Source organism: Bombina bombina, chromosome 1, assembly GCF_027579735.1.
Source record: "Bombina bombina isolate aBomBom1 chromosome 1, aBomBom1.pri, whole genome shotgun sequence".
Classification (NCBI taxonomy): Eukaryota; Metazoa; Chordata; class Amphibia; order Anura; family Bombinatoridae; genus Bombina; species Bombina bombina.
The window spans coordinates 1,342,695,655-1,342,722,711 of NC_069499.1; the positions used below are offsets into that span (position 1 = coordinate 1,342,695,655).

At 35.4% G+C, this 27,057-nt stretch overlaps 2 protein-coding genes across 2 annotated transcripts in view; one reads left to right on the forward strand and one right to left on the reverse strand.

Annotated features, from left to right (window-relative positions):
* DRC7 (dynein regulatory complex subunit 7) overlaps positions 1–10,408 on the reverse strand; it is a 73,645-nt gene extending 63,237 nt beyond the window's left edge. The window contains exons 1-5 of the mRNA XM_053719540.1: positions 10,285–10,408; positions 9,053–9,231; positions 3,373–3,547; positions 1,189–1,314; positions 122–316 (exon numbers count right to left, since the gene is read on the reverse strand). Of these exons, the coding sequence (XP_053575515.1) occupies positions 122–316; positions 1,189–1,314; positions 3,373–3,547; positions 9,053–9,222 (666 nt within the window). The 5' untranslated portion in view covers positions 9,223–9,231; positions 10,285–10,408. The remainder of the gene's footprint in view (positions 1–121; positions 317–1,188; positions 1,315–3,372; positions 3,548–9,052; positions 9,232–10,284) is intronic.
* A 13,513-nt stretch (positions 10,409–23,921) lies between these two features.
* LOC128664740 (uromodulin-like) overlaps positions 23,922–27,057 on the forward strand; it is a 32,891-nt gene continuing 29,755 nt past the window's right edge. The window contains exon 1 of the mRNA XM_053719550.1: positions 23,922–24,003. Within this exon, the coding sequence (XP_053575525.1) occupies positions 23,922–24,003 (82 nt within the window). The remainder of the gene's footprint in view (positions 24,004–27,057) is intronic.

A 27,057-nucleotide genomic window follows, 5' to 3' on the forward strand; every position in this document is an offset into this window, starting at 1 on the left:
TAACGCAAGATTCTAGGCGAATGTTTGCTAACAAATGCAGTGCTTTTGCAATGTACTATTTAATTGCTGATATATTATGCATATATAAAGAAATATGCTTTATGTCCCTTTAACTTCTTACCTCCTCCGTTCCAGTGAGCAAGGGGCAAACTTCTCGAGTCTCATCCACTAGACACATTTCCCGAGTGGCGTAGCCACTAACACAGTAAGCATCATAGCCAGCACCCAGTAGCAAAGAACACAGTAGTATACTGAAGTCAAAACAATTCCCCTTCTGCAGGTTCAGAATAGTACTAGAGGAGTAGAGGACGGCGGGCTGTATTGAAAGTTGAAATGATACAAAGTATAAATTAGAGAGAAGGCAGACAAGAAAACTGGTAATTAGAAAAAGCAGGTGAGCAGGGTAAACACTGGATAAAGGTATACAGTAGCCTAAGTGCTAGGTGCATACGTCCACACTGCAGTGACACTCTGAGACTGTTCCAGTGGTAAATGCAGGTGTGATGCACAAACAAAATCCAGTGTTGGATGCAGGTATAACATGCATATGAATTGGGCAGTGACACCTAACCTAACCACTTTACTGGTAGGTATAATAACAGGTGTATAAATGGTCTTAATTTAATTTTTTAAGTTATTTTACTAATTTTTCATTATGTTCATTAAAGGAAAATAATAGTCTAAATTGAAATGTGCATGAGTGCTTTTCAGTTTTGAATCAAAGCATTTTTGCAAAATATTTGTATGAATAAAAATGCTATTACTATTTCAGAAGCATATATCTATTTACTGCATATGACCATGTAACGTTCATGGTGTGCTGTTTTCAACTTTGTTCTTGTGATACACATGATCTGAACACACATCTTGAAATCAGGAATGATGCATAATATAAGTGTCAATTTTAATGCAGATACACTGGCATTGTAAGTTCTAAAATATTGTTTTTATTTATTTTCTTTCTTTATTTTTAATTGTTGTTTAATAAACATACACTGTTGTGTTATTTGCCATCTATATAATATAATATAAGTATGATGTGAGGCTTATCATTTTTTAAAAGGGCCAGATAGTTGATAAAACGTTGGTCAGTCCATATATATTTCTGAGTGTTTTTTTTTTAGCAAAATAACTGAAAGCATCACCAATAGTGAATCTATTGGATTAAGGTACATGAAGCAAACTTACCAGATTTAGTGGAGGGTGCAATGGCTTCATACTCAGATACTCTGCCACAAACTGGGCACATTGGTCCCAATGATACAACTCTGGGTAGGGAAGAAGTGTGGGTCGCAGTGTAGTGCAGACAAATTTCTGTAGGAAACAGATGAATGTTCACTTCTTTTACTGAGCACAATGACAAAATCAAACCAATGTTGCAACATACATAACACATTTACACAACACACCAATTAACTATGCATGCACTCATCATGGCCCAATAACCATGCACAAAACAAAGCCTGGTAACCATACCCAAAACATCATATCACCCCAAATGGTCAAATGTAACCAGGGGCTAGGTGTAAGGTGGCTGAGTATTAGTAGGCTTTCAGTGGCCCAGGGCAGAGTCTGGTCAAACTGAGGGAAGATTACTTTGATCTCAAATTTTTCTGAGAAAAAAAAAATGGACATATATATTTGAAGGCAAGACAGTGGGATGGAGTACCAAGTTCAGGATAGTCCCACAAATTTCACAATTAACTTTAAGCCCTTGAACATAGCCTGATAAATGTGTGTTAAAATCTTTACTAACTGAGGAAGTGGATCCCTGAAATGTTTGGATGTGCAATAATAAAGAATCCTTTAACCAATAAGAGTAATGGTGGTTCTAGATCATATTATTTGGGGTGTTAATAAAAGACCACTGTAAAGGCAACTAACAAATCCACTGGTAAGTATAATAGCTAGTATTGGTGGGGTCAACATATTGTCTTTACCATTCAAACTTTTCTCATTTAAATACTTCATCTCCACCATGTCTTCTTTCTATGCCCTGGAACAAAATCACCTGTTTTTCCTCCCCATCTATCACCTTACTTATGCAGTTTCCTGCCACATGGTCTGAATGTAGAGGTCTAAGCAGTATTGCACTGCAGTAGTCGCTCAAAGAGAATGACTGTTAAGAAAATGTGCTTCTGTGCGTAACTGAGGACGGCTGCCAACCTTTGTTTAGGATTGCTACAAGAAGGAGTAAATGTGGTGTGGTAGCCTAAAACCATAATTTGCTGACTGTATTTTTAATTGTAGAATTAGTGCTATTTTGTACTATTCATTACTGATCTGAGGGATGAGGTCAGAATTATATAAAAAATAGAAGAGGCCGCCACTTTATGCCTTATATCCCAAACAACACGATAAAGAAAAAGGACATGCAGGGATAATAAGTGTGCTGGGGTGATTTGCAGTCTCCCAGATGAACGCCTTGTGATAATGTCAGCTGAACATAGCATATTTTATACCTGCAGCTTAAGCACTTTATTTAACAAGAACAAGACAGTATTTATCAGCTCAGTCTGCCAATACACCAGAGCAGCCCGAGTAAGTAATTCCTGATATGGAACAAGCATATTGCAGCACTCAACTCAAACTGTGCACATAAATAGATCACACTGAGACAAACAACATTAGTTCACTAATGTCTGTGCAGCTCTGATAGATAGGTAGATAGATAGATAGATAGATAGATAGATAGATAGATAGATAGATAGATAGATAGATAGATTAAATAGATAGATAGCTCTTGATATTTCTGCTGTGTATGAGGTACTGAAGTTATTTCGAATTACAGAATAAATATTGGTAATTAACATGACTTTTTTTTTCCAAAAGACATGTCAACGTTAAAGAAGATACTGAACCCTTTTTTTTTTCTTTCATGATTCAGATAGAGCATGCCATTTTAAGCAACTTTCTAATTTACTCCTATTATCAATTTTCCTTTATTCTCTTGCTATCCTTATTTGAAAAAGCAGGAATGTAAGCTTACAAGCAGGTCCATTTTTGGTTCAGCACCCTGGGTAGCGCTTGCTGATTTGTGGCTACATTTAGACACCAATCGGCAAGCGCTACCCAGGTTCTGAACCAAAGATGCGCTGGCTCTTAAGCTTACATTCCTGCTTTTTCAAATAAAGATACCAAGAGAACGAAGAAAATTGATAATAGGAGTAAATTAGAAAGCTTAAAATGGCACGCTCTATCTGAATCACGAAAGAAAACAACTGGGTTCAGTATCCCTTTAATAATAATAAAAAAAACATGCACACAATCCTGATTAACAGTCATCATATCACTTGCACAACACATGCAAATACACAATGCTGAGTCAAAGCCTCGGCTGCACACAACAGTGTCCTGGAGATGCTGCCTTACCTGCACACCACACTCGTTTTGTGGACTCATAAAGAGATGTCTGCGATCAGGGTACAGGTGTGTGTACTGACGCCAGAAGTTCTCAGTTAAAGTCAGAAGCATTTCCTCCTTGTGAGAATTAGTTTTATAAGACTCAGGGAATCCTGTGCTTAATAAATAAAGCACATCTCTCACCCTGAAACACCAGAAGACTTGTAAAGGTCTCAGATAAAACAAAGAAAAGGCAGAACAATACATTTACTAAAAAATAAAAAGCAACAAATGTCTGGCTACAACTCATGATGTATTTACTTGCATATGAACAATAGCCATATCATTGGCACTTACAATATATTGCTCATGCTACACATCGTTCTACAAAATTCTCCTGTTGCATGTGCTAGTGAACTATGTCAAATGTAACTCTCTAAATAAGGTTCTCCGGTATCTGTAACATACATCGTTCTAGGTTCTGCTAAATGTTTTATATTAGGGATGTAATTAAGGCAAAGTGTGTGGGTTTATGCACTTTTTATAATCAAAAATAACAGGCAGTTATAAGGTCAGCTTATTGTATTCAGCAACTGCCTGTTATAAGGTGACTAGCAAATTGACTAATACTAGAAAAGCACAAAAGAAACAATGTGCAGAAAAAGGTTTGCTGCACCTTTAATACTATATAAGAAAGTGCATAAAATACAAAAAAATTATGTAAAAATTGTTTCTTATATACATCATTCACGCAAATACTTTATTTATTGTTATACTGGCTAGATCAGGACCGAGTGATCAAATCTAGGAGTAAGCGAAGTTTAAAAATTAGGAGACAGTGCTCCTGACATGTACGCCCCTGACATGCGTTTCACATCACGCTTTTTCTTCTTCGGAGGGGTACACGCTGGTGTTCTAAAATAAGTTATATACCATAAGAATGCGGGTACTACGTCACTTCCATTAACGTGAAATCAGCTGTTGGATGTGTGTGGCGCTCACTGGGCATGCGCAAGAGGCCCAACCTCCTCCAAACAGCTGTTTAAGGCGACTTATTTTAGGGTCGAGGAATTCTTTGGCCCGTAATCTTCATTGCGCATGCGCGAATAATGCCTTGGTTGTCAAGACAGTGACTACACGAACCAATCAGATAATGCAGTAACGCTTTTTTCCTATGTATTATCTGATCGGTCCGTAGTCTGTTTGATTTGCCCACCTCCATTCAATTTACAAATTGGTCCATCCCGCGCCGCCGACTTGCCGTGCCCGGGATGGGGGGTGCTTATGGGGCTTACGTAAGTTACACAGAGGGTGCTTATAGGGGATACAGGGGGGCTGATGGGGCTTACGTAAGTTACACAGGGGGTGCTTATAGGGGTTACAGGGGGGGCTGATGGGGCTTATGTCGGTTACACAGGGGGTGCTTATGGGGGTTACAGGGTGTGCTGATGGGGCTTATGTAGGTACCCCCTGTGAAACATACATAAGCCCCACCAGCCCCCCCTGTAACCCCCATAAACACCCCCTGTGTAACCGACATAAGCCCCATCAGCACCCCCTGTATCCCCTATGAGCACCCCCGTGTAACTTACGTAAGCCCCATCAGCACCCCCTGTAACCCCCATGAGCACCCCTCTACACCCCCACCCCCCGGGCATGTCAAGTCGATGGAGCAGGATGGACCAATTTGTAAATTGAATGGCGGTGGGCAAATCAAACGGACTATGGACCGATCAGATAATACATAGGAAAAAAGCGTTACTGCATTACCTGATTGGTCCGTGTGTCTATGAATTCAGTGGCTGTACAACCAATAGGGTCGTGTTGCCTGCCAGTGCGCCGCCTATGCCTTGTCTCTGATGAGTGAAAAGTAGGGCCGTGTGCGCATGCGCTGCATTGTTCACGCCTGCGCAATGAAGATTACGGGCCATATAATTCCTCGACCCGTTACATAGTTTTAATCAGCTGTTTTGAGGAGGTTGGGCCTCTTGCGCGAATGCGCAGTGAGCGCCACACACCTCCGGCAGCTGATTCACGTCACTGGAAGTGACGTAGGTCACGCATTCTTATGCGGTATACAACTTATTTTAGAACACCGGCTCTGTTTGTTAATATTTATTCAGTTTAAAATCCCTTCTTCTATCTCTGATTGGCTATTCCCTGGGGGAGTGGTTGATGTCTATTGGTTAAGCGGTTTGTCAATTTGCTCCGATTGTTACCATATGACTCTTTTTTTATTCGTTTTTAATTTGTCACGTCACTCAGCAGGACAGACTTTATTCTAAAAGGCATTAATTAATATCATGTAAGTGACTATAACACATATATTCTCTCACTTTTCACATCCCATTTATATTCCTACAGCACTTACCATTTTACTCACTTTTAGCCAATTTCCCTCATTTAGTAAAATACAATTTGTAATCCCAGCACAGTTCCCCGTCTTTTATATTTTTGCTATATATGCACATATATTCTTTGAATCACTAACTAATAATTACACACTTTTAGGGAAACATTGAGATCCTAAATAATCTTTGAGTTACTCATAAACATTTACACACTATTATGGTAACACCAAAATCATAAACATTTTTGGGTAATTTTTAAACATTAACCCTGTAATCCTAATATCGAATACAAGATCAGGAATATCAGAAATCTTAAATGACTTTTAAAGGGACACTCAACCCAATTTATTTTCTTTCATAATTCAGATAGCACATGAAATTTTAAGCAACCTTCTAATTTACTCCTATTATCAATTTTTCTTCGTTCTCTTGCTATCTTTATTTTAAAAGCAGGAATGTAAATCTTAGTAGCCAGCCAATTTTAGTTTCAGCACCATGGATAGTGCTTGCTTATTGGAGCCTTACATTTACCCACCAATAAGCAAGCATAACCCAGGTTCTCAACCAAAAATGGGCCGGCTTCTATGCATCACATTCCTGCTTTTTTAATAAAGATAGCAAGAGAACGAAGAAAAATTGATAATAGGAGTAAATTAGAAAGTTGCTTAAAATTGCATGCTCTATCTGAATCACGAAATATTTTTTTTTGGTTTAGTGTCCCTTTAACATACTACAAACGTAGTGCTATTAAAATAGATATTTTTCCCAAATAACTTAACATTAAAAAACACCAAAAGTAGATATCATAGGCACAATACCGTTCGATGGATTTCGCAAGTGAAAAACATGATTAAATAGTATGATGCACATAATAGCGATACAAACATATAACATATGCTGAACATTTAGATCCTTTGTCTGTCATAGCAATCTGACCAACAAAAAGAATCAATCTCGGGACATGAATATATACAATGTCATCATATATAAGATACTAGTATAATAAGCCACATACATCGCAGAATGTTCTGAAAAAATAGTACATTGTATCCAGTTCAAGTGTAAACATGATCATCCAATCATAGTGAAACAGGAAATTATTTCACAGCCCTCATTAGTCGGATTCTGTATTGTGACAGAATAAGACATATGGTAACAATCGGAGCAAATAGACAAACCGCATAACCAATAGACATCAACCACTCCCCCAGGAAATAGCGGATCAGAGAGAGAAGGAGGGATTTTCAACTGAATAAATATTAACAAACAGAGCCGGTGCATACCCCTCCGAAGAAGCGTGATGTGAAACGCGTGTCAGGGGCGTACATGTCAGGAGCACTGTCTCCTAATTTTTAAACTTTGCTTACTCCTAGATTTGATAACTCGGTCCTGATATATTTCTCTAGCCAGTATAACAATAAATACAGCTCCGGCTATAGAAGGAGCTTAGCCGCAGATAGTGAAATTAAATATTTTGGATAATACAGACTCCCTATAGCGGTTAACATATTTAAACAGAAATCTTGGCATAATATCCTCAGGTCACCCCGATATGCTCCTTCTAGGAGTTTAAAGTGAAAGTCAACCATAGCGTTTTTGAAACGCTAGGGTTGACTGTTAAAACAAATAAAGGGCACTTTCATTCATGACGTATAAGATACTTCATGCAGAAAGTGCCTTTATTTGTTTCAACTGTTCGCCGTTCTTAGCTGCTACAGCAGCTCACGGCCAAAAAATTTTTTTTGCTACGAGGTGACGTTTTCACCTCTTAGCCAATAGCCATGCAGTAAATCCGGTTTGGCGCCCATGGGAGCCGGATTTAAAATATTTTTTTGCCGTGGGCTGCTGCAGCAGCTAAGAACTGCGAACAGTTGAATGAAACTAATAAAGGCACTTTCTGCATGAAGTATCTTATACCTCATGAATGAAAGTGCCCTTTATTTGTTTCAACAGTCAACCCTAGCATTTCAAAAACGCTATGGTTGACTTTCACTTTAAGTATTTTTAACTTAGCATGTATGTGGTGTGCCTGTTTGTTACAATATCTCAATAAAGTATTTGCGTGAATGATGTATGTATGAATCAATTTTGACACTATTTTTTTTTTGTATTTTATGCATTTTCTTATATAGTATTAAAGAGACACTGAACCCAAATTTTTTCTTTCGTGATTCAGATAGAGCATGCAATTTTAAGCAACTTTCTAATTTACTCCTATTATCATTTTTTCTTCATTCTCTTGCTATCTTTTTTTGAAAAAGAAGGCATCTAAGCAAAGGAGCCAGACAATTTTGGTTCAAACGCTGGACAGCACTTGTTTATTGGTGGGTGAATTTATCCACCAATCAGCAAGAACAACCCCGGTTGTTCACCAAAAAATGGGCCAGCTAAACATACATTCTTGCTTTTCAAATAAATATACCAAGAGAATGAAGAAATTTTGAAAATAGGAGTAAATTAGAAAGTTGCTTAAAATTGCATGCTCTATCTGAATCACGAAAAATGTGGGTTAGTGCAGCAAACCTTTTTCTGAACATTGTTTCTTTTGCGCATTTCTTATATTAGGGATGGCCACATACAGTCCTAAACACAACTTTTTCCTAGTGAAATTGCAGAACTAAGAATGCGTGCCAACGTTTTTGTGGTCTCAGGAAAAAGCAGAACTAAAAATGTGTGGTTTAGGGTGACCACTACAGCTCAGAAGAGCCCTATGGAGGAAAAAAACAGCAGTCAGAATTACACCTGCAACCTTACCTAAATCTAGTCCTGTGCCAATGGAGATTTTTAGGACATATATTACCAGTGTGTTTAATAGTCATACATTTATATGCAGCCCTTAAAGGGACATGAAACCCAACATTTTTCTTTCATGATTTAGGTGGAACATACAATTTTAAACAACTTTCCAGTTTACTTATATTAACACATTTGTTTAATTCTCTTGGTATCATTCGTTGAAGGAGTAGCAATGCACTACTGGTTTCTAACTAAACACATTTGAGAGCCAATGACAATCGATATATATGCAACCACCAATCAGCAGCTAGAACCTAGGTCCTTTGCTGCTTCTGAGATTACCTAGATTAACCTTTCAGCAAAGGATAACAAGAGAAGGAAGCAAATTAAATAATACAAGTAAATATGAAAGATGTTTCAAATTGTGTTATGTCTAAATCATAAATGTCTAATTATGACTTTACTGTCCCTTTAAAACTTCTAAAATAATCATCCCCAGTCCCATGTGTTAGGAAGATGCACCACTGTTTTACATAAAGGGAATCATTCCTATATTACATGGGATTTGTCAAAGCAGACAAATATTAAATATGCACAAGAGAGTTTTTGAAATTCATATTTACTCATCAGATGTAAACTCATTGTTTTCCTGCTCCTCACTTAGAGGATACTCATCTTCATCCTGCTCATTTTCCTCTTCCTGCTCATTTTCGTCCTCCTGCTCAATTTCCTCCTCCTGCTCATTTTCCTCCTCTTCTTCAAAATTCTGATCCTCTTCTCTATCACCATCCATTTTTATCAACTGCATTAAAAAAAAAAAAAAACACTCCACATTGCATAAAATCAGCTGCCTTGCCCAAACTGCACCACCATTGTACCTTATTTTGCTACTTCAGTCAGCTAAGCTCTCTTTATCACTCACAGTCATCAGATTTCCGAGTGCCACAAAAAAACAGTAATCTAGCATGCCAGTTAGCCTTTATTAAAGAAAGTTCAAAATTTAAATTTGCATGGATGCATTTCACTTTGAAATAGAAGCATCATTTGTGCAATATTCTTGCATTAGCATAAATGCTTCTAGTAAAAGATATCATAGTTTTTCAACAGCATACTCACATATCCTGTGAGGGCAGTGCACCAGTATTCAAACACTATTCCTGCTCAGAGAGCTGGCGTAGTATGTATTGTTTCTATGAATATGTCATTTGTGTCATACAAGTCACTGCTGACTCTTTGAGAGAGTGTGGTGTTTGAATACTGATGCACAGGCCCTGACAGCATATGTGCGTATGCCACACAAAAACAGTAATAACTTTTACTAGAAGCATTTTTGCTAATGTAAGTTTCTTGCAACAATGCTTCTATTTCAAAGTGAAATGCATCATGCACATTTTAATTTTGACCTTGCTATATATAGCTTACTTTTATTCAAGTGGTGAGAATTAATGAACCTGGGAAGCAGCTGACCCTAGAACCTCCCATTGATGCACCCAGACTTTCCTCCAGAATACAGTCAGAAACAAATATACTAATTTTGAAAGCATATAATGCCTGTGTTTTTTTGCTACATCCTCTTCGTTTCTTTAACCTATCTCATCGGTGTGACCCCGAGTACATATACAATCATCTGAAGTATTCAATTGACCCCTTACCCGTCACTTTTTTAAAAAAAACACGAAGATAATGCTGGAATCCGTAATTCTCTAGAATATGCAACTAATTATACATCGGCTTTTTCTACAGTACTAGCTAATATAAAGGGCACCTAGCATCTTGCAAAATAAAAATGTTATTACCCTAAATGTTTTATAAAAGTAGTCCAAGATGATACAATTTACTGTTTTCTTCTACCTACCGCACCGCGTCCTGTCACCAAGGCAACCAACCAGTCAGCAGGAAACAGGAAGAAGATGTGAAATATTACGTAGGGAATTGTAGTTTTTCTGCATCTGTCATTAGTGTATGATGAAGTACTGTAAATTTCCTATTTACAATGTAAAATGTACCCGTTATATTAAATAATTATGGCTTTGTTCCGAACATGAAGATTTGTATGTGACATTTATGTTAACGTAACAAACGTTCAACTTTGTACATGGTCTATTGATTTGCAATACACATAGGGTAAATGCTCCCATTTTGAGAACGCAGTTTCGAATTTTACACGTTTTAATTTATTATCTATTAACATCATCTAACAATATATTTGTACTGATGCTGCGAAAGCTCTAGGAACATTCTGAGAGGCAGATTTGTTTGGTATTTTAATGGGGCCAAACAACACCTTGTAGTATCTGTGTGATGTGACTGTGCATCCTTTTCACCGATAAATCTACTGACGCTCTTACTAGCAACTATTTTAATTGTTTTTTTTTTTGCCTTGTATATTATACATAAATAAAGGCAAATGATGCATGGATACAAGTGTTTTCTGTATCATTGCATCAAATAAACATTCCCACCAAGTGTGAAAACTTTCTTTATACATTATTAACAGAAATCTTAAATGACTTTTAACCCCTTAATGACCGCAGCACTTTTCCATTTTCTGTCCGTTTGGGACCAAGGCTATTTTTACATTTTTGCGGTGTTTGTGTTTAGCTGTAATTTTCCTCTTACTCATTTACTGTACCCACACATATTATATACCGTTTTTCTCGCCATTAAATGGACTTTCAAAAGATACCATTATTTTCATCATATCTTATAATTTACTATAAAAAACATTATAAAATATGAGGAAAAAATGGAAAAAAACACACTTTTTCTAACTTTGAGCCACAAAATCTGTTACACATCTGCAACCACTAAAAAACACCCATGCTAAATAGTTTCTACATTTTGTCCTGAGTTTAGAAATACCCAATGTTTACATGTTCTTTGCTTTTTTTTGCAAGTTATAGGGCCATAAATACAAGTAGCACTTTGCTATTTCCAAACCATTTTTTTTCAAAATTAGCGCTAGTTACATTGGAACACTAATATCTTTCAGGAATCCCTGAATATCCCTTAACATGTATATATTTTTTTTTAGAAGATATCCCAAAGTATTGATCTAGGCCCATTTTGGTATATTTCATGCCACTATTTCACCGCCAAATGCGATCAAATAAAAAAAATTGTTCACTTTTTCACAAATTTTTTCACAAACTTTAGGTTTCTCACTGAAATTATTTACAAACAACTTGTGCAATTATGGCATAAATGGTTGTAAATGCTTCTCTGGGATCCCCTTTGTTCAGAAATAGCAGACATATATGGCTTTGGCTTTGCTTTTTGGTAATTAGAAGGCTGCTAAATGCCACTGCGCACAATACGTGTATTATGCCCAGCAGTGAAGGGGTTAATTAGGGAGCATGTAGGGAGCTTCTAGGGTTAATTTTAGCTTTAGTGTAGTGTAGTAGACAACCCCAAGTATTGATCTAGGCCCATTTTGGTATATTTCATGCCACCATTTCACCGCCAAATGCGATCAAAGTAAAAAAACCGTTAATTTTTTCACAATTTTAGGTTTCTCACTGAAATTATTTACAAACAGCTTGTGCAATTATGGCACAAATGGTTGTAAATGCTTCTCTGGGATGCCCTTTGTTCAGAAATAGCAGACATATATGACTTTGGCGTTGCTTTTTGGTAATTAGAAAGTCGCTAAATGCTGCTGCGCATCACACGTGTATTATGGCTAGCAGTGAAGGGGTTAATTAGGTAGTTTGTAGGGAGCTTGCAGGGTTAATTTTAGCTTTAGTGTAGAGATCAGCCTCCCACCTGACACATCCCACCCCCTGATCCCTCCCAAACAGCTCCCTTCTCTCCCCCACCCCACAATTGTCCCCGCCATCTTAAGTACTGGCAGAAAGTCTGCCAGTACTAAAATAAAAGTTTTTTTGTTTGTTTTTTTTTTAAGAAAAAAAAAAAAAGCATATTTACATATGCTGTGTTTAGGATCCCCCTTAACCTCCAACCTCCCTGATCCCCCCAAAACAGCTCTCTAAGCCTCCCTCTCAGCCTTATTGGGGGCCATCTTGGGTACTGGCAGCTGTCTGCCAGTACCCAGTTTGAACAATCAAATGTTTATTTTTTTTAATTTTTTTATTTTTTTTCTGTTGTGTAGCTCAATCCCCCCCCCCCCGCCCACGGACCAACCCCCACCACCTAAATCACACCTAAGGGGTTTTTTTTTAACATTAAATGTCCCACATTTTTTCTGTAGTGTAGCGTTCCCACCCGCTCCCTCCCCGTGCACGCGCCCGCCCCCGCCCCCTCGTGCACGTGCGCGCTCCCCCGGACTTACCCGCCCACGATCCCGCCTCCGCTGCACATGACCAGGGCCATCGATGGCCGCCACCCACCTCCCACACCGGCTCCCACCCACCAACGATACCGGCCATCGATGTCCGGTGCAGAGAGGGCCACAGAGTGGCTCTCTCTGCATCGGATGGCCGTAAAAGGTTATTGCAGGATGCCTCCATATCGAGGCATCACTGCAATAACCGGAAAGCAGCTGGAAGCGAGCAGGATCACTTCCAGCTGCTTTCCACACCGAGGACGTGCAGGGTACGTTCTCAGGCGTTAACTGCCTTTTTTCTGAGGACGTACCCTGCACGTCCTCGGTCGTTAAGGGGTTAAAGGGACACTGAATCCAATTTTTCTTCTTTCATAATTCAGATAGCACATTCAATTTTAAGCAACTTTCTAATTTACTCCTATTATCATTTTTTCTTTGTTCTCTTGCTATCTTTATTTTAAAAGCAGGAATGTAAATCTTAGCAGCCAGCCCATTTTATGATTTGCACCATGGATAGTGCTTGCTTATTGGAGCCTTACATTTACCCACCAATAAGCAAGCATAACCCAGGTTCTCAACCAAAAATGGGCCGGCTTCTATGCATCACATTCCTGCTTTTTAATAAAGATAGCAAGAGAATGAAGAAAAATTGATAATGGGAGTAAATTAGAAAGTTGCTTAAAAGTGCATGCTCTATCTGAATCATGAAATAATTTTTTTTTTGGTTTAGTGTCCCTTTAACATACTACAAACGTCGTTTTAACATTAAAAAACACCAAAAGTAGATATAGGCACAATACCGTTCAATGAATTTAGCAAGTGAAAAACATGATTAAATAGTATGATGCACATAATAGCGATACTAACATATAACATATGCTGAACATTTAGATCCTTTGTCTGTCATAGCAATCTGACCAACAAAAAGAATCAATCTCGGGACATGAATATATACAATGTCATCATATATAAGATACTAGTATAATAAGCCACATACATCGCAGAATGTTCTGAAAAAATAGTACATTGTATCCAGTTCAAGTGTAAACATGATCATCCAATCATAGTGAAACAGGAAATTATTTCACAGCCCTCATTGGTCGGATTCTGTGTTGTGACAGAATAAGACATATGGTAACAATCGGAGCAAATAGACAAACCGCATAACCAATAGATATCAACCACTCCCCCAGGAAATAGCGGATCAGAGAGAGAAGGAGGGATTTTCAACTGAATAAATATTAACAAACAGGGCCGGCGCATGCCCCTCCGAAGATGCGTGATGTGAAAAGCGTATCAGGGACGTACATGTCAGGAGCACTGTCTCCTAATTTTTAAACTTCGCTTACTCCTAGATTTGATAACTCGGTCCTGATATATTTCTCTAGAAAGTATAACAATAAATACAGCTCCGGCTATAGAAGGAGCTTAGCCGCAGATAGTGAAATTAAATATTTTAACAAATACAGACTCCCTATAGCAGTCAACATATTGAAACAGAAATCTTGGCATAATATCCTCAGGTGACCCTGATATGCTCCATCTAGGAGTTTAAAGTGAAAGTCAACCATAGCATTTTTGAAACGCTAGGGTTGACTGTTAAAACAAATAAAGGGCACTTTAATTCATGAAGTATAGTAATAGTATCTGTGTGACTGTGCATCCTTTTCACCGATAAGTCTACTGACGCTCTTACTAGCAACTATTTTAATTGTTTTTTGTTTTTTTGCCTTATATATTATACATAAATAAAGGCAAATGATGCATGGATACAAGTGTTTTCTGTATCATTGCATCAAATAAACATTCCCACCAAGTGTGAAAGCTTTCTTTATACATTAACACTTGTTTTGTTTCAATTGTCTTTTAATTTCCAAATTTCCCCCACCAGTTGCCTTATTTGGAGGAACTAGACCAAACTTCTTACTGGAGTAAACATGATCATAATTGTAAGAAAGACAGATTTATATTTTAGTTTTGCTGTTTAAAGTAACAGTATACACCAATGTTTTCATATAACTGCATGTAATAGACACTACTGTAAGAAGGATATGCACAGATACTGATATAAAAATCCAGTATAAAACCTTTTTAAAAACTGAATTAGAAACTCCCTGTTTAGCATGTTGCTGAGGTTAGGCTGGGACACCAGCTGAAACGGGCTGAGAAAGCAGGAAGAGCAGACACTCCCCCCTGCCCTGCATATGAAAATACCTGTAATACAAATAGGAGCAAGCAGGAATCTGTAGGCTTGAGTCTACATCTGATACTTTGGGGCTTGGTTAGGGGTCTTAAAAATCACCACAATGTTATTAAAAAATAAGCAAAACTACATTGTTACTAAAAAAAACTCCCAGGTGGGCAATATAAATAGATCAATTACAAAACATTTATGCAAAGAAAAATCTAGTGTACAATGTCCCTTTAAATATTGAAGATATAAGTGTAAAGGTTTAGTTTCTATAAAGTAATGGGCACCGTCATCTTTGAACTAGTTTTCTATTTATCTATGTCTTCTGCGGAACAATTAGGGACAGATATAAATCAATAAAATAGAGTTTGGACGATCTCTTTTATTGCCTGTTTCATATCTGTACCTAATTGTTCTCAACAAGAGAGCAAGATAACAGGAAAACTAAAGGCGGCACCAATTACTTTATAGAAACTGTGGTATTTACAAAATCAATTTTCAGAGTTAAATTACAGGAAAGAGGGCAATGTAAATAATGAAATTATATTGCAAAGTCTTTTTTTAAACTACACATAATTAAAAAAAATATTTCACAGTCTTATACTGTTTAAAAGAGATAGGAAGATCAACATTAAAATATGCACAGGTGTATTTCAATATTCAATAGAAGCATATTTCTAATATACTTCCATTAGCAAAAAGGCTAACAAAAAAGTTATGGTTTTCTGTGGCATATCCACATATGCTATGAGTGTGTGTGGGTGGGTGTGGGGAGCGCTAATAGTTCTAGCTGTGAGTAGGACTAATTTTTGTGATAATTGTATATATTATCTATTATTCATGTGTATTCACAATTGTTCCTCGTGTTTACTTGATCTACCTATCACCTAGTGATTGAAAATTGTCAACAATATTGTTAATGTTTTCTAGTGATAACCTTATTGGTTTCAAACAGTGCTAATAGTACATATATTGTGTTTACGGTATATACCTTTAAGAATCTAGTGTCGTAATGTGCCTTTAAATCAATATGTACCTTTAAAAATCTAGTATCGTATTGTGCCTTTAAATCCCTATTATTTGACGTAAAATAAATTGATTGCTCCTCCGTATTTTCTCTTACCAAACTAATATATATTCTAATCACACCAAACTAGTATATATTTAAAATATTTTTATATGAAATTTCACATATAAATGCGAATACAAATATAATTATAAATGTTATACAGATAAAATGTTGCTCAAAATAAAATCAAAATGAAATCAGAATGGTTTCGTAAACCACCTATTGTTTGCATATACATATATGTAAAAACACGTTATGTAAAAACACGTTGTTTTCATAAAAAGGCTACTGGAGTCTGATTAGTGATGTGGTATCAAATGTTCCAGTTCATACTCTCCTTGTGTGTCTTAACTTGACTTTTGGATTATGTATACATTTGTTGCAAAAAATATATAGTGAAGTTGTGGCCACAACTGAGTTCTTTAAATTTTTCTTTCGTGTCTCCAAATCTGGACAATGTAGTGTTGCACTCCCCCTAACCGGACCTCTGATCGTATCTTACCTCGTTATGTTTGGGGTCTTGGGAAGCTGCTCACCCAATGTTATACCTTAATGGAGGATCAGCGTCTCTCCGTTTGAAGTTCCCGGCAGCTTGCTTCCTCTCCCTGACGTCGTATATCTCACGTGTTCCGTTGGAGGCCAATCAGGTAACCGGATCGTGGGGGGAGTGTATCTCCTTGGAATCCTGACTTGCTTGGTTCTGTTGCGGCTTATAAAATCCACACTCGATAGTCTGTCTACGCGTTTCAGCGCTCTCCTGCGCCTTTATCAAGACTTGTATGTTGTAGTGTGGAATACAGCTCTATTTAAGGTTCCGGTCTGCTTAATGACTCCTCCCTTTTGGTTTTTAGTGAGCCTTCTTATGTGTCAATTAATGTGTTTAGATGCATTCATAAAAATGATACTTGATTCATATAATAAATTTCTCTAATACAGATGTCATTCCCTATATAATAAATTGTAAGTTTATGATTCCATACTGTAACGATATTTTATCCTATTTATGCAATAGAGATATTAGGACATATTACAGGAGCTTGTAATTATTCATTCAAACTGTTACCATTTGTTTAAAAGGAGTGCAATCATAATGTACTTTTTTCCCATGTGCTTAGTCTGTGAACTGATATAGTGATAATATTATGTGCAATGACAATTATTATGATATTTAGTATTGGATCTGTTTGGTGTGCACTATTTTAATTATAGGCTTATATAATTATTCTTAAATATCATATTCCTATATGGACATCTTTCTACAGTTTTATAAATGGATTGGGTTTTATAATGGATTTAAACTATTAAAGTTATTAACCTTAGTAATATTTTCGATATTTTGGATATTCCAACTAACATCTATATCTATTGTTTATTTTGACTGAGTGTTTTTTTCAAAAATATATAATAGAAAATTAGCTTAACATACAGTTTGGGGATCTTTTCAATTATATAAATGGGTTGAGATCTAATTCGGCATTTAAACCATTGGGGGTTAGTGTATTAAATTTCAAGATTAACTCTGCTTCTTTTAATAGCATGAGTTTCTCTATATCACCTCCTCTTTTATCTGTTACTTTTTTTATGCCCCAATATTTGAAGCCAATTGGTTTCTTTTGATGAACCTCTGTAAAATGTTTAGATAATAAATGTTTACAGTTACCTATTTTTATATTTGAAAGATGTTCTCTGATTCGATCATGTAATGGGCGACTTGTTTGGCCCAAGTACTGTAAATTACATTGGCATTGTATTAAATATATGGTGTTAATATCAGAACATCTGATTACTTCTCTTATTGGGTATCTAAAATTATTTTTAGTAGATCTTACTTCTTTGTCTTTTTTACCATATCTACAGGCTTTACAGCTGGTACAGGGGTAAAAGCCTTGTAGTGTCTTCCCTAATAAATCTTGTTCTTTTGATTCCTTAGTTTTATTAAATTGGTTAGGAGCCAGTATACTTTTTAAGTTTTTGGTTTTTCTAAATAGAATTGTTGGTTGTTCTTCTATTATATCTGTTAGTAATGGATCTTTCCTAATTATATGCCAATGTTTGCGTAAAATCCTGGTTAGGATTTTATGATCCTCATTATATTCTGTAATAAATTTAACTTGTTTAGATGAATCTGTTATTTCACTTATGGTTTTATTTTTAGTGTGTTCCAATAATTCTTTCCTATTTTTCTTCATTGCTTGAGTTTTAGCTGTCTCTATTATTACTTCTTGATAACCTTTTTCTTGAAATTTATTTTCTAATTCATTTGCTTGTCTATGAAATGCTTCTTCTTCTGAACAGTTCTTTTTAATTCTGTAAAATTGACTTTTTGGTATATTATTGATCCATTTTTCCAGATGGCAGCTCTCTGGGTGTATATAATTATTGATATCAGTAGGCTTGAAGTATGTTTCAGTTGTTATCTGGTTGTTAATTATGTTTATTTTGACATCTAGAAAATGTATGCTTTCTTTACTATGTTCATATATAAAGCTGATACCCCAGTTGTTACAATTTAAGTCCTCAAGAAACAAATCTAGAAGTTCTTGGTCACCATTCCAAATAAAGAATATGTTGTCTATAAATCTCCTATAGAGCACGAGGTTCGCACCCCATGGGGAGTGTAGGATATTATCATGTTCAAATCTCCCCATGAAAAGATTTGCATAACTGGGTGCGAACCTCGTGCCCATAGCAGTACCTTGTAATTGTAAATAAAATGTGTTATTAAAATTAAAATAATTGTTCTCCAAAATAAATTGTATGCATTCTGTTATAAATTGTATTTGAGGTGTTTTCATTTCATAATCCTGATTTAAGAAATGTTCTGATGCTTCAATTCCCAATTTATGTCCTATGTTGGTATATAAAGAATTTACATCACACGTGACGAGTGTATATTCTTTTAACCATTTCACATTAGATATAGTGTTCAGAAAATCTGTTGTATCCTTTAGGTATGAGGGTAATGACTGTACGTATTTCTGTAGAAATTTATCTACATATTGTGACATATTTGAAGTTAAGGAATTGATCCCTGAGATAATCGGGCGTCCGGGGGGGGGGGGGTGTTCTAGTGTTTTATGAATTTTGGGGAGGTAATAAAAAACTGGCGTTTTCGGATGTGTGATATTAATAAATTGATATTCTTGATTGGTTATAATTCCGTCTGTTTTAGCTTTATTGATAATTTTTTCAAATTTTATAATTTGTTTTTGAATAGGATTGAATGGCAGTTTTTTATAAGTTTTCTTATCTTCTAATATTCTATTAGCTTCCCCTAGATAATCTGTCGTGTTTAATATGACTACCCCTCCTCCCTTGTCCGCCTGTTTTATGGTTATTCTTGGGTCATTCTTTAACTCTTTGAGTGTAGATCTTTCTTTTTTAGTTAAATTCGGTAGTATTCTTTTGTTAATTTCACATTTTGCTATATCTTCTTTTATTAATTTTTCAAATATTTCAATGTGTTTGCCTTTGTCTTGTGTGGGATAATACTGTGATTTCGGTTTCAAAATTGTATGAACATATTCACCTTTATTCATTTGTATTTGTCTTTCCTGGGGATTTTTTAAAAAATGTCTCTTTAAAGTTAGTTTTCTTATAAACTGATTGGCATTAATGAGAGTGTTAAATTTATCCATTCTATTCGTTGGAGCAAAAGATAACCCTTTTGATAGTATTGATTCTTGCTCTCTATTTAATGTTATATTACTCAAATTGAATATATTTTTACTATTTGTACTATTTGGAATTTCTTTATTGGTTATCTTGGTCTCTTTTGATTTTTTGGGGGATTTTCCCTCCTCTTCCTCTGTTGCCTCTAATCTTCTTTTCTTTTGGTTTTTTAACCTCTCTTGGTTTTCTTGTTGTAGTTTTTTTTGATGTATTCGGTTGTTCCTGGCTTAACCCTAAAAAATGATCTGGTTTATTTGTTCTTGTCTCATCATTCTTTAATGTGTCATACCTGTTACTTAATTTAATATTCCAATTGGAGTTCTGTCTATCTCTTTTTGGAGTATGTTCGTTATAACTGTGATGTTGTTGATCATAATTATAATATTGTTGATTATGTTTACTAGAGTTATAATTTTGGTTGTAATTTCTTTGATCCCCATTATATGTTTGCCTCCTCCAATAAGGTACTCTTCTCTAATTGTTATTATATTGATCTCTGTTCCTCCAACTGTTTATCCCATATTCTCTATCTGATCTAAAATTGGGCCTTTCTCTCTCATTCCTGTTTTCCCAATTAGAATTATAATAATTGGTTGTTCGGTCTCTGTCATTTTGAAAATATCTTCTATCTGAAAAGTGTCTATCTGAAAAATCTCTGTTATGATCTCTGTTATGGGCTCTGTAATTCTCATAATGAGTATCATGTCCTATATTGCTATTATCTTTATTTTCCCTTAAATTCCATTGTTGTCTATTTTCTCCTGAGTAATTTGTATTGTGGTGACTTTCTTTGTTATGATAAATTTCTTTGTTATGATAACTTTCTTTAGAATTTTGATATGTGTATTTATTCTTTTTCCAATTTAAATTGGATAAGTTTTTATTTCTTTTATTAGATTTTTTAAATAAATCATTATTTTCGTTTTTCTTCAGTATAATGTTACTTTCCATAATTTCTTCTTCATTATCTGTCTCTGTTTTTCTATCCCCTACTTCTTCCTTGTGGTTCTCTTTAATCTGTTTCCCTTTTATATTGATATTATAATCTGACTCATCTCTTTCTAGTTTCTTTATTTTACTGATGTTAATATTGGTACTCAAATCTTTAATATTTCTTATAATAATTTTTTGTCTTTCTAACAATTCTGAATCTTCATTATATGGTAACAGTAATTCTTTAAAATGGTTTATTTTTGTAGATAGATCATTTAATGTTCTAGTACGGGCTTTTATAATTACCTGCATCAGATCTAATGATGCTTTTTCAAGAATGCTATACCATTCATTCTCGTGATCTTCTTCTAGATTAAAAGTACAATTTTTCTTTAGTCTGAGTCCTCTTGGGACCATATTAGATTTAGTATATTTTTCCATAAATGTTATTTCTACCTTTTGTTTTATCTCTTTTATCAATACATTTTCTAACTCAGTAAGATTTTCTTGTATGTCTGTGTTAGAGATACTAGATTCATTACTAGTGGTTATAGTGGAAATTTCAGTTAGGAGATTATCTCTTAAATTAAATATGTCCATATCTGATTATAGTGCACACCAAACGGGAGAAAAAAACTGTCTGTGTTTGGGGTGTGTGTGGCGTGTACTATTCTCAAACCTTTTCAGCTCACAATGCTACCCCAATTCTGATATTCTCCCAATATCAGGGTTGTGCAAGGTGTGTGTGGGGGGGGGTGTGGGGAGCGCTAATAGTTCTAGCTGTGAGTAGGACTAATTTTTGTGATAATTGTATATATTATCTATTATTCATGTGTATTCACAATTGTTCCTCGTGTTTACTTGATCTACCTATCACCTAGTGATTGAAAATTGTCAACAATATTGTTAATGTTTTCTAGTGATAACCTTATTGGTTTCAAACAGTGCTAATAGTACATATATTGTGTTTACGGTATATACCTTTAAGAATCTAGTGTCGTAATGTGCCTTTAAATCAATATGTACCTTTAAAAATCTAGTATCGTATTGTGCCTTTAAATCCCTTTATTTGACATATGCTATGAGGGCCGTGCATAGGGTTGCCACCTCAGCCATGTTTTCCTGGACATTTATGAGTTACACATGCTGCAGGGTGTGCAGGCCGGAGACATGTATTGTATTTCTGGACAGCACTATTCACTTCCTGCAGCATGTGTAAATTATAAGTGTTCTGTATTTTAAGGGAAGGGTGGCAACCCTAGCCGTGCACCAGTATGAGAGCTGGCGGTGGTGTGTTTTGTTCCCTTTAAGACTTAATCTTTGTCCTGTAAGCAGCTGCTGACTATCTGGGAAAGTCTAGTGGAAGTATATTGCAAAAAATGTTTCTATTTATAATTGAAATTCCCCCATGCATGCTTTAATTTTGACCTTTTAATATCCCTTTAAATGCCAGAGCCTTGGTTTGTATAGTTGTCCCAATGAAACACAAATATTTGGTAACAAATCTTGATATTTTAAACATTTAAGGGATACTCAAGTCAAAATTAAACTTTCATGATTCAGATAGAAGCAGCAATTTTAAACAACTTTCTAATTTACTTTCATTAAAAAAACATGCAGTCGTTTTATATTTACAATTTTTGAGTCACCAGTTCCTACTGAGCATGTGCAAGAATTCACAGAATATACGTATATGTATTTGTGATTGGCTGATGGCTGTCACATGATACAGGAGGAGTGGAAATAGACATAACTTTGTAATTTGTCAGAAAAAAAATCTACTTCTTATTTGAAATTTAGACTGTTATTGCATTGTCCTTTTATCATGTATTTGTTGATTATGTAAATCTACTGTATTTACTGGTCCTTTAAATAGGAGATTCCAGGCCAGTGGGTCCATTTAAAGGGACTCTGAACCCACATTTTTTTTCTTTCGTGATTCAGATAGAGCATGCCATTTTAAGCAACTTTCTAATTTACTCCTATTATCAATTTTTCATCATTCTCTTGGTATGTTTATTTGAAAAGCAAGAATCTAAGTTTAGATGCCAGCCCATTTTTGGTGAACAAACTGGGTTGTCCTAGCTGATTGGACAACACCAATAAACAAGTGCTGTCCATGGTCCTGAATAAAAAAAAATGCTGGCTACTTAGCTTATATTCCTTCTTTTTCAAATAAAGATAGCAAGAGAACGAAGAAAAATTGATAATAGGAGTAAATTAGAAAGTTGCTTAAAATTGCATGCTCTATCTGAATCATGAAAAAAATTGGGTTCAGTGTCCCTTTAAAATGCCATATCTCTAGAGATTAGTAGTAAATTACTGTATAAACTTTCTTCTTAGAATTCAGATAAATCCAGTGCAATATTTTACCTAGTTTACAGACTGCCTGCAAATAGCTAAAGGGACGTTAAACACTAAATAAATGCTAGATAGAATAATGCATTCAAAGAAAGTTTCATTAGTTGTTTAAATACTGACAAAATAAGTGTAAAGTTTTAATGTCTATAAAAAATGGGAGCTGCCATGTTATAACTTAGGTTACTTTCTCTGCTGTGGCCAATTAGGTACAGTTATAAATAGGTTACTATAGTGTGCAGCCAATGGCTGTGTAGAATATAATAGTGTTCTGTACTTCCATTTCTAAAAGGAACTTAAATGCTCACAATTTCAGAATGGAATTACAGGAAAAGGGGACAAAATAAATAATGAAAGTATATTGTAGAGGTTTTTTATATATATTGAATTTATCATTTTATATAACCATCTCAAAGTGTTTAATGTCCCTTTAAATGGTAATAATTAGGAATTGCATTAGCTATATAGGGTAGGTGATGGGGGCAGGTGTACTTAATTTAGAGCAATACTGCTTGATTTGAGAAACTGAGTTAAACTTCATCCCAGAGGGATTAGTGCTGCAAACAGATCCATGTTTATTACTTACAGAGTGTGACTTTTTCTCTTTTAGTATAATGAAAATCTAGAAAAAAAATTTCACCAGTGCATTTTGGGTTGATATATATTATTATTTTTTTTCAATTGAAACCAAACCACCTGTGAAGGTGTGTATACCCACAGAAACTCACTGGCCTCTATGCTCGAGCAGTTTGGCATGATTTTATTTTTTCCTTCTTAAATCTGAAATGAGACTTGTATTTCATCAAACACTAGTAATATGATCATTTTATCTGCCAGGAGCTAATTGTGTGATTGCCATAAACTGGACAAAGGGAAAAAGCTGAATGTGTATATACCTCATGTATAGAAAATAGCTTGTGTTATATACTTGTAGCACAGTTAAGTATAAGTGACTCCTGTTTGGTTTTGTAGATTGTATCAAAAATGATGTACTGGATTTTGGCATCCATTGGACTCTTTGTGTTTCTGACTCCAACCTTGGCACAGTTTACTAGTGGCCCTAAAGGTAAGAAATGTTTGAGACCGGGGAAGGGCACAGATTTGGCTTAGCTCGATTGTTTTTAAAAATGTGTGTTTTTTGTTTTTTTAAACTGTTAATGTGTGTTATTCAATTTATTATTATATATATATATATATATATATATATATATATATATATATATATATATATATATATATATATATATGTGATACATAGCACATATTGCCAGTTAATTTGTCCCTTTAAATTTAACTCAATGTGTTTTTTTTTTTTGTTTGTGTTTTTTGTTTTTTTTAAATCAGATAAATGAATGAGCATGTAGCTGTAGAGTCCATGAAGGGTTTCAGGTGTCCTTGATAATTTGTGTTCTATAAGGAAATGTGTTTAAAGGAACGTGAAAGTTTAAATTTATCGAATGTACTTTCTCTTTCTATCCTTTTGAGAAGCATACCTGCGTAGGCATAGCAGTGACACACTACTGGGAGCTAGCTGCTGATTGATGGCAACACACGCCTCTTGTCATTGGCTCACAGGATGTGTTCAGATATTTTCCAGTAGTGCATAGCTGACGTGTTTACAGGATTAGTCTAGTCAAAATAAAACTTTCATGATTCAGATAGAGCATGCGATTTTTAAGGAACTTTTCTAATTTACTCCTATTAATTTTTCCTTTGTTCTATTGCTATCTTTACTTGAATGTAAGGAGCCGGCCCATTTTTGGTTCAGTACCTGGGTAGCGCTTGCTGATTGGTGTCTAAATGTAATCAGCAAGCGCTACCCAGGTGCTGAACCAAAAATGGGCCGGCTCCTATGCTTACATTCTTGCTTTTTTAAATAAAGATACCAAGAGAACAAAGCAATTGATAATAGGAGTAAATTTGAAAGTTGCTTAAAATGGCATGCTCTGATGTTTTATTTTGACTAAACTATTCCTTTAAAGGGCCATGATACCCAAATGTTGAAACAAATTAAAGTGATGCAGCATAGCTGTAAAAAGCTGGCTAGAAAATATCACCTGAACATCTCTATGTAAAAAAGAAAGATATTGTACCTCAAAAATTCATCAGTAGCCACATCCCATTGTAAAGGACTTCTAAGCAGCATATTAGTATGTCTGTTCCGGGACAGCTAAGGGAGTGAGCTTACGTGCACACTCATCTTATTTCCCTATTCAGTTTAAGGAAGTTTACTATGAAATCTCATGAGTTAAGTGAAATCGCATGAGATAACAGTAAAAGAGCTCATGACCTCAGCACTGTTGATGCTGATTGGTTGCTGTTCATTTCTTCATTATTTTTATTATTATTTTTTTACCTGCAGCTGAGCAACAGCTGAAGTATTTTTTTTTTTTTACACAGAACTTACTCTGCTGAACTGAGGAAATTGTGAGGTTAAATATCTTCCTTTTTACATAGAGATGCTCAGGTGATATTTTTCTGTCAGCTTTTTACAGTTATACTGCATCAGTTTCAAGTGATTTAGCATATGAGTATTATGTCCCTTTAAGACCCTTGCAGAGGTTAAAGGGACAGTCAACACCAGAATTTTTGTTGTTTTAAAACAGATAATTCCTTAATTACCAATTCCCCAGTTTTGCATAACCAACAGTTATAATTATACACGTTTTACCTCTGTAATTACTTTGTATTTAAGCCTCAGCAGACTGCCCCCTTATTTCAGTTCTTTTGACAGACTTGCATTTTAGACAATCAGAGCTGTCTCCATGGTAAATTCACGTGCATTCGCTCAATGTTATCTATATGAAATACGTGAGCTAATGCCCTCTAGTGGTGAAAAACTATCAAAATGCATTTAGATTAGAGGCGGCCTTCAAGGTCTAAGAAATTAGCATATGAACCTCCTAGGTTTAGCTTTCAACTAAGAATACCAAGAGAACAAAGCAAAATTGGTGATAAAAGTAAATTGGAAAGTTGTTTAAAATTACATCCCCTATATTAATAATTTAGTTTTTTTTTTTTGGACTTGACTGTCCCTTTAACCACCTATTTATATGCAAGCAAGGCTGCAATAATAAAATGCACACATTAGGTTATTTTCTTTTTACACTTTTTATGTCCCTTTAACAGGATTTTGTTTAATCCACCTCTTGCCCCATTATATGTCACAAGATGCAGAGGATCTATACGTTAAGCAAGTGTAATGCTCCTGTCATAGAATAACACTTTAGCAAGTTGGCTGAAGAGCACACGCACACTGTATACCGCCTTCTATTAAGGTGACCTCATGGGCAGGACCTTCTACGGAACTTCTTTTTACCATGGCATAATGCACCTATGTTTATAGAGCTGCAAAATATGTTTGTGCTACAAATAAATAAGCCTGCTGAAGGCTTTGATAAATTGATCCCTAAAGCTTAGTGGTGACTAAAGGTGATATCAGACACTAGGACCACAACTTGTAAATTAGAATAATTTAAAGCAGGCTTGTTTTATCACAACCCTTCACACAAAAAAGATGACAAATACCATCATACCTGAAAGAATGACAGTAGATGAAGGTTACCAATATTAGCAAGGAAGAAGAGGTTCCCTTTAAATGGATATTAACCAGTATGATATTGTAATTAAAAATGTGTAGTTAAACTCTGCATTATACTTTCATTATGCATTTGTCCCTTTTCCTGTAATATAACTCTGAACCTTGTGGTGTTTTTCTAAATTACATTGAGCTTCTATAAAGTAATTATAATATAAATTGCCCCTTATCTGTTTTCCCTGCTGAAGACAATTAAGAACAGATATAAAAAAAGGCAAAATAGACTGTCCAGGCAAGGCTGTGTGGAACATAAGGTCAATAAAAAGGTATTCCACATAGTTTGTTTGCAAAATTAGAAAACTAGTTTAAACATGGTGGTGCCCATAACTTTATAGAGACTTAAAGGACCAGTCAACACAGATTTGCATAATCAACAAATGCAAGATAACAAGACAATGCAATAGCACTTAGTCTGAACTTCAAATGAGTAGTAGATTATTTTATTTTTTTCTGACAATTTTAAGTTGTCTATTTCCACCCCCACCACGTACCATGTAACAGCCATCAGCCAATCACAAATGT